At 41.8% G+C, this 14,065-nt stretch overlaps 1 protein-coding gene across 2 annotated transcripts in view; it reads left to right on the top strand.

Annotated features, from left to right (window-relative positions):
* Nucleotides 1-14,065, top strand: part of LOC124722940 (rho GTPase-activating protein 12-like) — a 245,819-nt gene that overhangs the window by 226,996 nt on the left and 4,758 nt on the right. For both annotated transcript variants that reach the window (XM_047248103.1, XM_047248102.1), the window contains exon 13: nt 8,397-8,502. In XM_047248103.1, the coding sequence (XP_047104059.1) occupies nt 8,397-8,502 (106 nt within the window). The remainder of the gene's footprint in view (nt 1-8,396; nt 8,503-14,065) is intronic.

The raw sequence follows: 14,065 nt of genomic DNA, 5'->3' as shown, positions 1-14,065 counted from the left end.
ATAAAATACTTCTCCATTTCTTGGTCTCGTCAATAACTCGTGCACATATTTTTAAGCTGTATTGATGTACACTTGTGTACATCAATATCAAAAAACATTTCATGTAGAATAATTGCATCCAGCAGACAACTGGTTATCATTACAGTTTTTAAGTTCTGTGCAGTGTTTTATCAAGTTTATAAAAATTTTGTACACCTCCAGTAACATTTGCCACAGTGTGATCATAGGTAAGTAGGTACCTATTTTTCTATTCTGCGTGTATATATATTACTGAACAGATTTTGGCCTTGTTTGGGATTTGACTAAAAATTGTCTAGTGCTGGGGGGCCTCGAGATTTGGAGGCCCCCTAGGGTTAGAGGCCTGGGGCACATCCCCCCCGCCCTCTCTCCTCTTCCCATTAGTCTGCCACTGTTACGAAGTCTTTTCTGAAGGTATGTCTTTAGAGTGTAGCCTTGTACAGAAGTGAAACTTGGAGAATGGGTAGTTGAGAAGAGAAGAGAAGAGAAGAGAAGAGAAGAGAGGCTTTTGAAATGTGATGCATCGAAGAATGCTGAAAATTAGATGGGTAGATTGAATAACTAATGATAAGGTATTGAATTGAATTGGGGAGAAAAGAAATGTATTGCATAACTTGACTAAAATAATGGTTCAGTTGCTAGGACACTTCCTGAGGCATTGTCAGTTTGGTAAAGGAGAGACGTTTGGGAGGGGGGAGGGGGAGTGATAATTGTAAAGTGACACAAAGGTCAGACTGCAGTAAGCAGGTTGAAATAGATGTAGATTGCAGCAGTTACACAGAGATGCAGAGGCATGCATAGGGTAGAATCATGCGGAGAGCTGCATTAAACGAGTTTTCATGTTAACAACCACAACAACAATGTGCTTTTTTGAAGGTATGTTTTCTCATCCAAATGAGATGATTCGCTCATTCTGGCACATTTTATAATCAAATCCCTTAGGTAGAACAGTTTTTCTCAAGTTTCTGTGCTAGCCTGGAAGCCCAGTTAAGTGCAAAAGCTGTAAATTTTTTGCCAAGATGGTGTTTCCATGTAATGTTCGTAATTTCACAGAAATTTCCTTATCAAACACATTTACCTCTGACATCAGTGAAATATTTTCTGTGTGCATTTACTTTGTTTTTGGGCATTTACTTGACTCCTGCTCCACTTGGCATTGTGTCCTTGCTCCCGTAATTGCATGCCATTATCTTTTAACTTCTGCTTGTCAAGTGTTTGCTTGCGTCCCCGTCGACTTCTCTATCGAGTTATAACACCTTCTCTTGTTCTTATTGCCGCTAAATTTAATGGCATTAATGCAAATTCTTGTGGCTTCCCACAAAGGTATTTTCTGTGATTACTCTTAGTGATCAGTTTTTGTGGTCACACTGCAAGGGAACAATGTGCACTATTTAGAATCGGGTCATGACTGTCATGTGACAACTTAGATCCTAGTACAGCTGTAGAACTAGAGTGCCTTGCTAATCAACAGCTTACACCTGGCTACTTACACTCCTGGAAATTGAAATAAGAACACCGTGAATTCATTGTCCCAGGAAGGGGAAACTTTATTGACACTTTCCTGGGGTCAGATACATCACATGATCACACTGACAGAACCACAGGCACATAGACACAGGCAACAGAGCATGCACAATGTCGGCACTAGTACAGTGTATATCCACCTTTCGCAGCAATGCAGGCTGCTATTCTCCCATGGAGACGATCGTAGAGATGCTGGATGTAGTCCTGTGGAACGGCTTGCCATGCCATTTCCACCTGGCGCCTCAGTTGGACCAGCGTTCGTGCTGGACGTGCAGACCGCGTGAGACGACGCTTCATCCAGTCCCAAACATGCTCAATGGGGGACAGATCCGGAGATCTTGCTGGCCAGGGTAGTTGACTTACACCTTCTAGAGCACGTTGGGTGGCACGGGATACATGCGGACGTGCATTGTCCTGTTGGAACAGCAAGTTCCCCTTGCCGGTCTAGGAATGGTAGAACGATGGGTTCGATGACGGTTTGGATGTACCGTGCACTATTCAGTGTCCCCTCGACGATCACCAGTGGTGTACGGCCAGTGTAGGAGATCGCTCCCCACACCATGATGCCGGGTGTTGGCCCTGTGTGCCTCGGTCGTATGCAGTCCTGATTGTGGCACTCACCTGCACGGCGCCAAACACGCATACGACCATCATTGGCACCAAGGCAGAAGCGACTCTCATCGCTGAAGACGACACGTCTCCATTCGTCCCTCCATTCACGCCTGTCGCGACACCACTGGAGGCGGGCTGCACGATGTTGGGGCCGTGAGCGGAAGACGGCCTAACGGTGTGCGGGACCGTAGCCCAGCTTCATGGAGACGGTTGCGAATGGTCCTCGCCGATACCCCAGGAGCAACAGTGTCCCTAATTTGCTGGGAAGTGGCGGTGCGGTCCCCTACGGCACTGCGTAGGATCCTACGGTCTTGGCGTGCATCCGTGCGTCGCTGCGGTCCGGTCCCAGGTCGACGGGCACGTGCACCTTCCGCCGACCACTGGCGACAACATCGATGTACTGTGGAGACCTCACGCCCCACGTGTTGAGCAATTCGGCGGTACGTCCACCCGGCCTCCCGCATGCCCACTATACGCCCTCGCTCAAAGTCCGTCAACTGCACATACGGTTCACGTCCACGCTGTCGCGGCATGCTACCAGTGTTAAAGACTGCGATGGAGCTCCGTATGCCACGGCAAACTGGCTGACACTGACGGCGGCGGCGTACAAATGCTGCGCAGCTAGCGCCATTCGACGGCCAACACCGCGGTTCCTGGTGTGTCCGCTGTGCCGTGCGTGTGATCATTGCTTGTACAGCCCTCTCTCTGTGTCCGGAGCAAGTATGGTGGGTCTGACACACCGGTGTCAATGTGTTCTTTTTTCCATTTCCAGGAGTGTATTTACGAACTTCTTTTAATTTTCTTTCAGTAGAATACTGACAAGACATCTGAGTAAATCTGTGATTCATTATTTTGCCTTTGATGGATTGGAGAGGAAGGGAGAGAAGCAATATATCGGCATGTACATCTAAACTTTGCAAGCCAGCATATGGTCTGTGGCAGAGGGTACTGTGTGTCCCATTGTCAGTTACCTCCTTTCTTATTCCAGTCGCTTCTAGTCTGCAGGATGAGAGATTTGGTAAGCCTCTGTGTGAGCTGGACTCTCTCTAATTTTACTGCCATTGTCTTCTTTTCATTTGATGTATGTAGGGAACAATATATTCATATGCATCTACATTTGCACTCACTCTCTGCAAACTACCAAATGGTATGTGGTGGATGGTACCGTGTACCACTGCCAGTCGTTCCCTTTCCTCTTCTGCAGCCTGTTGCAGATGACAGTTCTCTAAACTTTCTTAATAGTGTTTCATGAAAAGGACGTTGTCCTTCCTCCAGGGATTCCCATTTGAGTTCATTGGGAATCTCCATAACATTCACATGTTGATCAAATCTACCAGTAACAACTTCAGCTGCACACCTCTAAATTGCTTCAATGTCTGTAATACGACATTGTGGTGATCACAAACAGTGAAGCACTACTCAAGAATGGGTTGCATTAGTGTTCTATATGTGGTTTCCTTTATAGATGAGCTGCACTTTCGCAAAACTTTCCCAGCAAACCAAAGTTGATCTTTCGCCTTCCCTACTACCGTACTTTGCAACAATATGCCTAGGTATTTAATCAATGTGACCATGTCGAGCAGCTCAACACTACTACTGTGTTTGAACATTACAGAGTTCCTATTCCTGCTCATCTGAATTAACTTATGTTTCTACTCATCTGCATTAACTCTCATTTTTGTACATTTAGAGCAAGCTGCCATTCACCACACCAAATAGAAATTCTATGTATGTCCTCCAGTACTCTTCTGCCATCACTCAATAATGATACTTTCCTGTACATAACAGCAACATCAGCAAACATTCACAGATTGCTGCTTACCCTATCTATCAGATCATTTATGTTTATAGTGAACAAACATGGTCCTATCACACTTCCATGAGGAACTCCTGGTTATACCCTTGTCTCTTATGAACATCTGCTGTCAAGAATAATGTCCTGGGTTCTATTACTTAAGAAGCCTCTGAGACACTCACATACCTGGGAACTTATTAGGTATGATTGGAATTTTAACAGTTTGCAGTGAGGCACAGTGTAAAACACTAAGCAGAAATCTAGAAATGTGGAACGTGTCTTTCTGCCCTTCCTCTCACAGGATATTGTGTGAGGAAATGGCAAGCTGAGTTTCACACAGGCAATATTTCCTAGATCTGTGCTGATTTGTTTGATAGAGACTTTACAGACCCAAGGAAATTTAATACATTTGAACTTAAAATATGTTCAAGAGTTCTGCAACAAACAGATGGTAAGGCAGGGTGTATACGACCCGGGACAACCAGGAGATCTGGGAAAAACCTGGGAATTTTTAGAATTCTGGGAATTTTCCATTGTTTTAGTTATCAGTTAAATTTTTGCTGGTAAGAACCATTACTCTAACAAAGGATATTACTGTATCCCGTTACTGCAGAATATTACTGCAGCAATAAAATATGAACGGGAGAAATTATGGAAATAAAACCTAAGTTGCAAAGGAAATGCACCACATACAACAGCAAAACACAGTGCTCATACAAGTGTCTGCCACCAGCAAAATGTGTCAAAGGCGTTAAGAAAACTATGCAATGCTTCATAACAACAAATTGCCTCCGATGAGCGTGACGTCACAACTGTTTACATTAAATTCCTTCGAGCAGTTGCGAACAGGCTCATGCACATGTGCAGTTGAGTCGCATACGAGTAGTACCTTCACCCGCTTCTGGTTACAGAAGTATGGCTGTTAGCTGTACAAGCAGTAGCAGCAAGCAGCCAGACGCTACCCGGAAAAATTTTACTATTGCACCCAAGCTGCCAGATTCACACATGCGCAACAGGCCCGGATGTAGAGGTCTTTGTAGCGGGTGGAGGGGCAAACTGGGATGTCTGCCCCAGGCAGCAGTTTCAGTGTGTGTGTGTGTGTGTGTGTGTGTGGGGGGGGGGGGGGGGACAAATTCATATTCTTGAGGGGAAAAAACCTTGTTTCACAAAGTGCCTAGCATCCAGCACACATTGGTCTATCAATTATTCATATGATTTTGAAACACATCCCTGCTGATTTTTTAACACATTCCAAGTTGATTTCTGAATGAAGCATAAGTTGAGTTTTGAATGCATGCATAGTGTATGTGATGTCCCTACCAGAGGAATCTCGATTACATCTAAAAATAAACTTTCCTGCATACAAAAGGGAACGGAGCTATACGAACTGAGCGAAATAAAACCAAATGGATGAATGCCAATCACTGTTTGTTATGTGGTTGACTGGGTTTTCGAATGATTTGCTTCATTATAATTACTAGTGAAATCCATAGATTCGGAGTACCAGAGTGCAAATAAATGACAAACTGGAATAAGAGTTAAGAAAAATTACATATTATCTTCTTGGTGTACCCAAGAAAATGAAATTTTGACTGAACAGTTTTGGCCAGATTGCTACACTTAATGGTGTACAGCCACCGGCTAGCAGCCTCTTAAGTTCGATTCTGGGAGTAGCGCGGAAAATGCGTTATATAGACATGTAATAACACCTAACCGGAGAATAAATCTGGGATAACTAAACTGGTGATTGTGGCAGGATTAGTGAAGCTAACCAGAGAATGAGTCTTAACACTGGCAGGAATAGTTACAAAATTAGTGATGACAAGATTGTTTGTTGAAACGAGGAAGGAGAACAAATGGGGACATCACACAAATTATGGAAGAATATGACGATTCCAAATTTACACAAAAATTTCATACTACTACTTTTTGATCTCATCCTTGAGAAGCTGGAGTGTATGAATGAAATTTTTGCTGTTAGTAGGCCTAGTAGGCATCTGATATTGGTACTTCATGAATTACATTATGTCGTGCTATAAAAATGACCATTTGTGCCAAAACATTCTCGTTTATTTGGTGTGTGTTACAATTGCTGCAATATTAGACAGGCCTATTTCATTTCATCTAGCAGACAGTGACAAAATAGACATAATCAGATCAATAAATCACACCAGTCTTGGGTACTATTTGTTCTTTTTTATTTTTATTTATTTATTTAGGCCGGCCGGAGTGGCTGTGCGGTTCTAGGCGCTACAGTCCATGGTATCATGATCTAGTGAAAGGACCAACCAATGTGCAGTGTTTGTGTACAGATCTCAGTGGTCTAAATTTTAACTAATTATGTTATTAAGGTTGGTGGCTCATCCCAATTTTTATATCATTTAATCAATCAGTCAGTCAAATTTTTCTGGGTTTGAATTTTTACATCTACTCAGTTGATTAATATGTCTTATAACATGAGAGTTCACAGTAAAATGAAAGTTTACAATTTTACATTCTGCGTGTTATAAGTGTTGCTATAGTTGAATTCTTTTATCGTGGCGGGTCGCGCATGCCCGCCCAGACGGGGGAGATTGGTGCGTTGCCAGTTGCAAATGACTCATGCGCCAAGAGAAGCAGCGCCACAGTATAGTATAGTTCGCAAACTTATGTTTTGGGGGGAGTGCGCAGTTTATGAAGTAAAGCCACAATGGCTGCATTAACCCTTTCGCTGCCACAGAGACGTGCTCCCCGCATTCCGCACTGTGTGCGATTTTGTCATCACTGCACTGTTCGCCTGTGCTGACACATGGTGTTCCGACTGCTTTGACACACTTATCATTCGATTTCACAAAAACTATTTGGCCCAAAAATTTGATTTTTACACATCTTCTTGACTGATATCTTCCCCCCATAAATGACTTAATTTTGTTTCGATGTTCAACGCAGTTATTGTGCAGCATTAAATGTAGTAAACCATTGCACAAAATTTTGAAGAGTTTGCAGAGGTAAAAGTCCATAGCGTATACTTTTCGTATGGTTGATTTTAGTTGCCACAATGTTGAGAATGAAATGTAGACAAGATACCTAACAATATCTCATTTAATTTAAGTACCAGATAGGTGTCGTATGTAATATTGAGAAATATTCCGTCTTTTGCAACTGTAATAAAAGTTTTATTTATACCAGAGTACTTCGCTTTTTTCCAAAAAGTTCTGATTAAAAAAATTGGCGAAGTACACGAAACTGAATTGTGGACGTAATAAAACATAGAAACTAAAATATATTGTCAGTGAGGCGCAGTGTGCAAACAATTTGTGTTTGTCACAACGGACAGCAAATACTTGCCAAAACATAGATCAGTTGACGAAAACATTGAATATGATGATGTTGCAAAGCAGCGAAGCAAAGTATTATTTCAGACAATCAAGTGGCTCGGCAACGTACAAGCCGAAATTCTGGTCTAAATAATACTTTTAATACTGTCGCAAAGAATATGTCTCAATATGAATAGTAAAACAGCGACAGCAGAAGAGAAGATATAGAAACATAACAGATAACATGAATATTGTATGTGTGCCTTTTCATTGTTTTTAATTGCTGTGAAAAGAAATATCGGAGGACAAAATTAGAAAAACCGGCAACTTCTTATGATTATAATGAAGAGACAAAGCACTAGAAATTTCAAAAAATTACGTTCAAGCAAATAAAATTCATAAAGTAAGACACTTCGATATTGTTTTTAAATAAAGAAAATATTAAGCACCGAACAAGGTTTGAACTCAAAACTTTTCACATAGCAACCGAATACCTTAACCATTATGCTAACGCAGCTCCTCATTCAAATGAACTCCTGGAGGACTTTAAAGCAGCATGCAAAATACTGACAAACAATGTTGGTATGACTATGAATTATTCACGTTTTGTTGAAGTACAATAGGAAATAAACAATTACCACTGTTCTTTATTGCGAAAAAGTGGTTCGTGAGAACCATACAAACACCTTTCCTTGCTATCGCCTGAATTAGGAGGCTTATTGCTTGTTTGGTTTAATTAATTAATAGAATATGAAGCAATTGGTATAAAGAATACTTTTTCAAAACTTTCTATAAAATAAAGTCTGCTATCAAGACATTGCTTTTGTTCAATTACTTTATTTATGACTGAACGTTTCTAAAACTGAAGACACTCGTCCGTGCTCTGCACTGCAGTCGGCTCTGGCAACGTCGTTCTCTGTTCATTGGCTGACTGTGTTTTGTGATGTCAGATGCGCAGAACGAACCTAAACTCAGCCGCCGTCATAAATGACGCGCACTATGGTGACTAGTGTATTGGGTAAAATACCTCCCCTTTCCTCCCTCCCCCCCCTCTCTCTAATAAGTAAAGTGATTGTTTCTGTTATGTGGTGTGTTAAGATAGTGAATTTGTTTCCAGCATTATAATTAATAGTAGTTATTTTCTGTTACAGCGAAGTCTCAGGAAGAGGAAAAACTCAGAGACTTTCAAGAGATAGTGAAATCTCTTCCAAAACCTAATAGATGTACTTTGAAATTTCTCCTGCAACACCTACTGAGGTAAGTGTAGCAAATCAACCTTCTTTTGTATTTTACTAGCTGACAAACCTGGCATTGCATGGGTATTCATTTTGACAATTTTCTTTTAGAAACAAAACCTTATATGTGCTCCTGCAGTAGACTCAATGTGAGATGATCCCAGACAGTTTCTGTACCCTGGGTGCACCTGCTTCCCGCGTCTACAATGCAATTTTGTAAACGACTCTCTGGCAACACCTCTTTATAGCTCTATAGATAGCCATTGTTTTCATCTACAGTTGAAAGCTGTCAAAACTGCTGCCAGGTGTCAGGAACTTCCTCAAAATGACTTGATTGTAGGAACTTCATAGTAGTAAAGAATAAGAGTTGATTAAAAATTCATGTGTAATGGGGCATTTTTTCAGCCCCTCATTGTTTATGATGCCATATCTCCTTATCTCTGCGACATACAATTATATAATTTTGTAGGTACATTCAGTGACATATGTGGGTACTGTCTGCAAAGTATTTCACATATAGAGTTAGTAGCAAAGGGTTAATAAATTGAAACATCATGCAAAATGAGGCAATTTTTCACACATCTCGTTGTTTATGACATCATATCTCCTGACTGTGTGTAGTGCCATGATTTAATGTTGTAGATGCATTTTGTGGCATATGTGGATACTGTCTGTGAAATTTATTGCAAATAGAGTTAGTAGCACAGAAGTAATAAATTTAAACATCATGCATGATGCAGCAGTTTTTCACGCATCTCATTGTGTATGATGTCATATCTAGTGAACTACGATCACTATGTGATCAAAAGTATCTGGACACCTGGCTGAAAATGACTTAAAAGTTTGTGGCGCCCTCCATCGGTAAAACTGGAATTCAATATGGTGTTGGCCCACCTAAGCCTTGATGACAGCTTCCACTCTCAGGCATATGCTCATTCAGGTGCTGGAAGGTTTCTTGGGGAATGGCAGACCACTCTTCACGGAGTGCTGCACTGAGGAGAGGTCTCAACGTCAGTCTGTGAGGCCTGCCACGAAGTCAGTGTTCCAAAACATCCCAAAGGTGTTCTGTAAGATTCAGGTCAGGACTCCGTGCAGGCCAGTCCATTACAGCGATGTTATTGTCATGTAACCACTCTGCCACAGGCTGTGCATTATGAACAGGTGCTCGATCATGTTGAAAGATGCAGTCACCATCCTTGAATTGCTCTTCAACAGTGGGAAGCAAGAAGGTGCTTAAAACATCAATGTAGGCCTGTGCTGCCATAGCGTCATGCAAAACAACAAGGGGTGCCAGCCCCCTCCACGAAAAACACGACCATGCTATAACACCACCGCCTCCGAATTTTACTGCTGTCATTACACAAGCTGGCGGATGACTTTCACTGGGCATTCGCCATACCTACACGCTGCCGTCGGATCACCACATTGTGTAGCATGATTCTTCATTCCACACGATGTTTTGCCACTGTTCAATCGTCCATTGTTTATGCTCTTCTCACCAAGCGAGGCGTCTTCTGACATTTACTGGCGTGATGTATGGCTTATGAGCAGCTGCTCGACCATGAAATCCAAGTTTTCTCACCTCCCACCTAACTGTCATAGTATTGCAGTGGATCGTGTTGTAGTTTGGAATTCCAGTGTGATGGTCTGGATAGACATCTGCCTATTAGACATTACGACCCTCTTCAACTGTCAGCGGTCTCTGTCAGTCAATATACGAGGTTGATCTGTACGCTTTTGTGCTGTGCATGTCTCTTCATGTTTCCATTTCACTGTCACATCGGAAACAGTTGACCTAGGGATGTTTAAGAATGTGGAAATCTCGCGTACAGACGTATGACGCAAGTGACATCCTCTCGCGTACAAACGCATGACGCAAGTGACATCCAATCACCTGACCGTGTTCCAAGTCCGTGAGTTCCGTGGAGTGCCCCATTCTACTCTCTCACAATGTCTAATGACTACTGAGGTTTCCGACATGGGGTGCCTGGCAGTAGATGGCAGCACAATGCACCTAAAATAAAAAACGTATGTTTTTGGAGTGTCCAGATACTTTTGATCACATAGTGTACTTGGGAAGAGAGAACAATTTATATATCAAATATATCAGTAATTATGCAAATTGGCAAGTTATCAAATTTGACTCACTGGAAGTGGCATGCCAAGGAGTTTAACTGCAAGTGCAGTATGAAGGCACTGGTGATAGGCAAAGACAGCTACATAGCAGAATGGTCTTAAAGAGCAAGGGGAGAATGAAAGTAAAACTGTGAAAGTTACAGAATTTTGCCATTTAATAATGGGTGTTGTGGGGGTACAATACAGTTATTATATGCTGAAAAAGTACTTTTGAAAGAGAATGAAACCTAAAAAGCTATACTCTGCTGATGTATAAATTAATTTTATAATTTTGAAATGAGAATATTGCAGGTAAGCCTTAGAAAAAGCACTTGAGCTCATCCCGATGGCTTTGTCTTCTCCGTCACTGACTAACTGCTGCTGAGACTAAGTCCGAGTCATTCATCTTAGATGCAGAGGTTTCCAGAGGAATTGTTGTCTTCCATTTGAGCTGTTGTAGTGCCGTATTTTTTCAAGGTCTAGTGCTAAACTTCGCACAATGTGGGTGCAAAATCACCAGTTCTAGTCCAGTCCTTTTTTTTAAACTACATTTTATCTTACTGCTAAAAGTATTAGTCTGATGGGACCTCAAAGATAGTTTGTTTCACTTTCTGCTGTAAACCTGTATGCAGCACCGGGATACGTGCCGTGGCTCCTGGCCTCTGGCATGCTACACTTCAAATAGTCTGCAAATGCATGGGCTGGCCATCAAAGGCTTCCTGTGGTGGGTCACTAGACTAGTGTGCACAATACGTCTGCTATCCTGCCTACCAGAGACTACCTCTGTATAAACACAGTGTAGCCGGTGCTTCTTCACGTTGTGTGTTCTACTGCTTATTGTACTGTTTCTGTGTTTGTTGTTCACTTGAGTGTGGGTAAATCAACTTCTATTCTTAATGGCCCCACTACTGGTAGTGTCCAGTATTATGACACTTTCTAACACACCAGTAATAGCAAAACCATTCTGCGAAAGAGTTTGTGGCTGCATCAGGATCAGAACTGTTTATGCCCTAGGGCAGGGCTTCACAACATATGTGCTCGCAGAGCAAACTGTGAGCAGCAAGGCGCGAGCACGGAGCAGCGCGAGCACACTACCCCCACTACCGGTCCAGAGCGGAGAGTGGGGAGAGTCACGTGGGGTACACAACAGCTGCTGCCGGTCGATGTAAATCCGCAGCCACCTGCAGGGATATCACTCACAAATTATTACTGCAACAAATGAAACAAATAAAGGAGAATGTACTGCCACATAATTTTATTCGCTTAGTGTATGCGTCTACCATCTGTAGACATTGAAACTAAAGAATTCCATGACAGTCCTATATTTTCAACACTTTCTTCAACACTGCTTAAAATATCACCTCCGGTTGTAGTGTTCTTCATGGCTACTACATCGAGGAGCTCCTCCCTCACCTGAAGATCTCTGTTAACACCTCTAATAAATATGGCAAGCTGCGCTGTTCCCTGATATCAACACTTTCGTCCAGAGCTAGAGAATACACCATAAAATCCTTACAGATATTTGCAAGCTGGCTCTGGACGTTGTCTGCCATGTCCTGTATGCGACACATAATGGTCATGTTAGATAATGGCACAATCCGAAACTGTTCAACTTGAGATGGACACAAATGTTCCGCTGCAACTACCAAACGTTCTTTTACTAAATCGCCATCAGTTAAGGGGCGTAGGGATTTTGCTAAAAGCAAAGCAATTTTGTAACCCACTCTGAGAGCTGCCTCAGTTTATTTTTCTTCGTCGTCCAGATCTTCTTCGGATAGCTTCCTTTTAAGTTTAATAACTTCCTGTGCACGATCTGGTCAATCACATTTTCCACGTCCGTAGTCTTTCGCGTGGTACGACATATAATCTCGCTGCAAATTAAATTTCGTTAAAGAATTCAGCGTTTTGTGACATACTAAACATTTTGCAACACCATCTTTTTCAGTAAACAGATACAATTCCTCCCAATGGGGGTTGAACTGCGAAAGAATGGTTGGGGTTACACAATGGCAACTTCACATGATTCTTAACCAGCGAAGTGACTGTTAAGAGCTGATCGTAGTACTTTAAACATTACACAGTCTGCGCGAATTCAATAGGCACCCTGCGGCCCTATTCAAACATGCGCGCACATTTCCCCTCCCTCCCTACTCTGCGACCTTGCAGTTGCTCACGAGCACGTGCCTGAGCAGATGCGAGTACTCGCGCTCAAAACCGGCCAGTTGTGAAGCCCTGCCCTAGGGCAACATTTGACCTAAATAAAGTATTTGTGTGGCCATGGTTCTCAGCTGTATTTTATAATAATATGCATCTAGCAACTAAGAGCAGAATCCACAAACATCAAATATTGTTGAGCTTTTTTGGAGCCCACAGTGCAAACTGTGTCTCGTAGCGACATGATTGCGATAAAGATGTGCAAGTTACACTGCTTGCTATATGATGTTTACTGAGTAAATCACGATGAGCTCATTTGAGCATATTGCCGTCATCAGGTCTTCTGTAAATATGTTTGTGGGTGATAGTCTTGATATTGTAAACTGTAACTACGATTTGAAAGTTGTTATACACTATTGGTGTTTTTACCTTACACGTAATATTGATGCTGCCATATGCTGTCTTTGTTGGGATTTGTATTTAAACACTACTTGGGTGTTTATTGTAGGCGTAATGTTACACCTGACTTTTAGACATAGATTAGTCAGTTTTTTGTATGTTCGTAGTGATGTGTGGAAATTGAGTTATGTTTTGATCATTTTCATAAGTTTGGATCTAATAATGTTTTTTACCTGAAATTTCATTTGCTTTTTGTCGAGATTTTTATGTTTAAGTTTTTAATTTTCACATAATAATTTTGTTACTGACAGGTTTCAGATAGATTATATAATGGTAAGACAGAGATTTAGGAACCAGGTTTTAAACTTAAAGACATTTCCAGGGGCAGATGTGGACTCTGATCCCAATCTATTGGTTGTGAACTGTAGATTAAAACTGAAGAACCTGCAAAAAGGTGGCAATTTAAGGAGATGGGACCTGGATAAACTGACTAAACCAGAGGTTGTACAGAGTTTCAGGGAGAGCATAAGGGAACAATTGACAAGAATGGGGGAAAGAAATACAGTAGAAGAAGAATGGGTAGCTTTGAGGGATGAGGTAGTGAAGGCAGCAGAGGATCAAGTAGGTAAAAAGATGAGGGTAACAGAAGAAATATTGAATTTAATTGATGAAAGGAAAAAATATAAAAAAATGTAGTAAATGAAGCAGGCAAAAAGGAATACAAACGTCTCAATGAGATTGACAGGAAGTGCAAAATGGCTAAGCAGGGATGGCTAGAGGACAAATGTGAGGATGTAAAGGCTTATCTCCCTAGGGGTAAGATAGATACTGCCTACAGGAAAATTAGAGAGACCTTTGGAGAACAGAGAACCACTTGTATGAATGTCAAGAGTTCAGATGGAAAAGCAGTTCTAAGC

The sequence above is a fragment of the Schistocerca piceifrons genome, chromosome X (assembly GCF_021461385.2).
Source record: "Schistocerca piceifrons isolate TAMUIC-IGC-003096 chromosome X, iqSchPice1.1, whole genome shotgun sequence".
NCBI lineage: Eukaryota > Metazoa > Arthropoda > Insecta > Orthoptera > Acrididae > Schistocerca > Schistocerca piceifrons.
The sequence above is the reverse complement of the archived record's forward strand: the minus strand, read 5'-3'. Positions and strand labels throughout refer to the sequence as shown.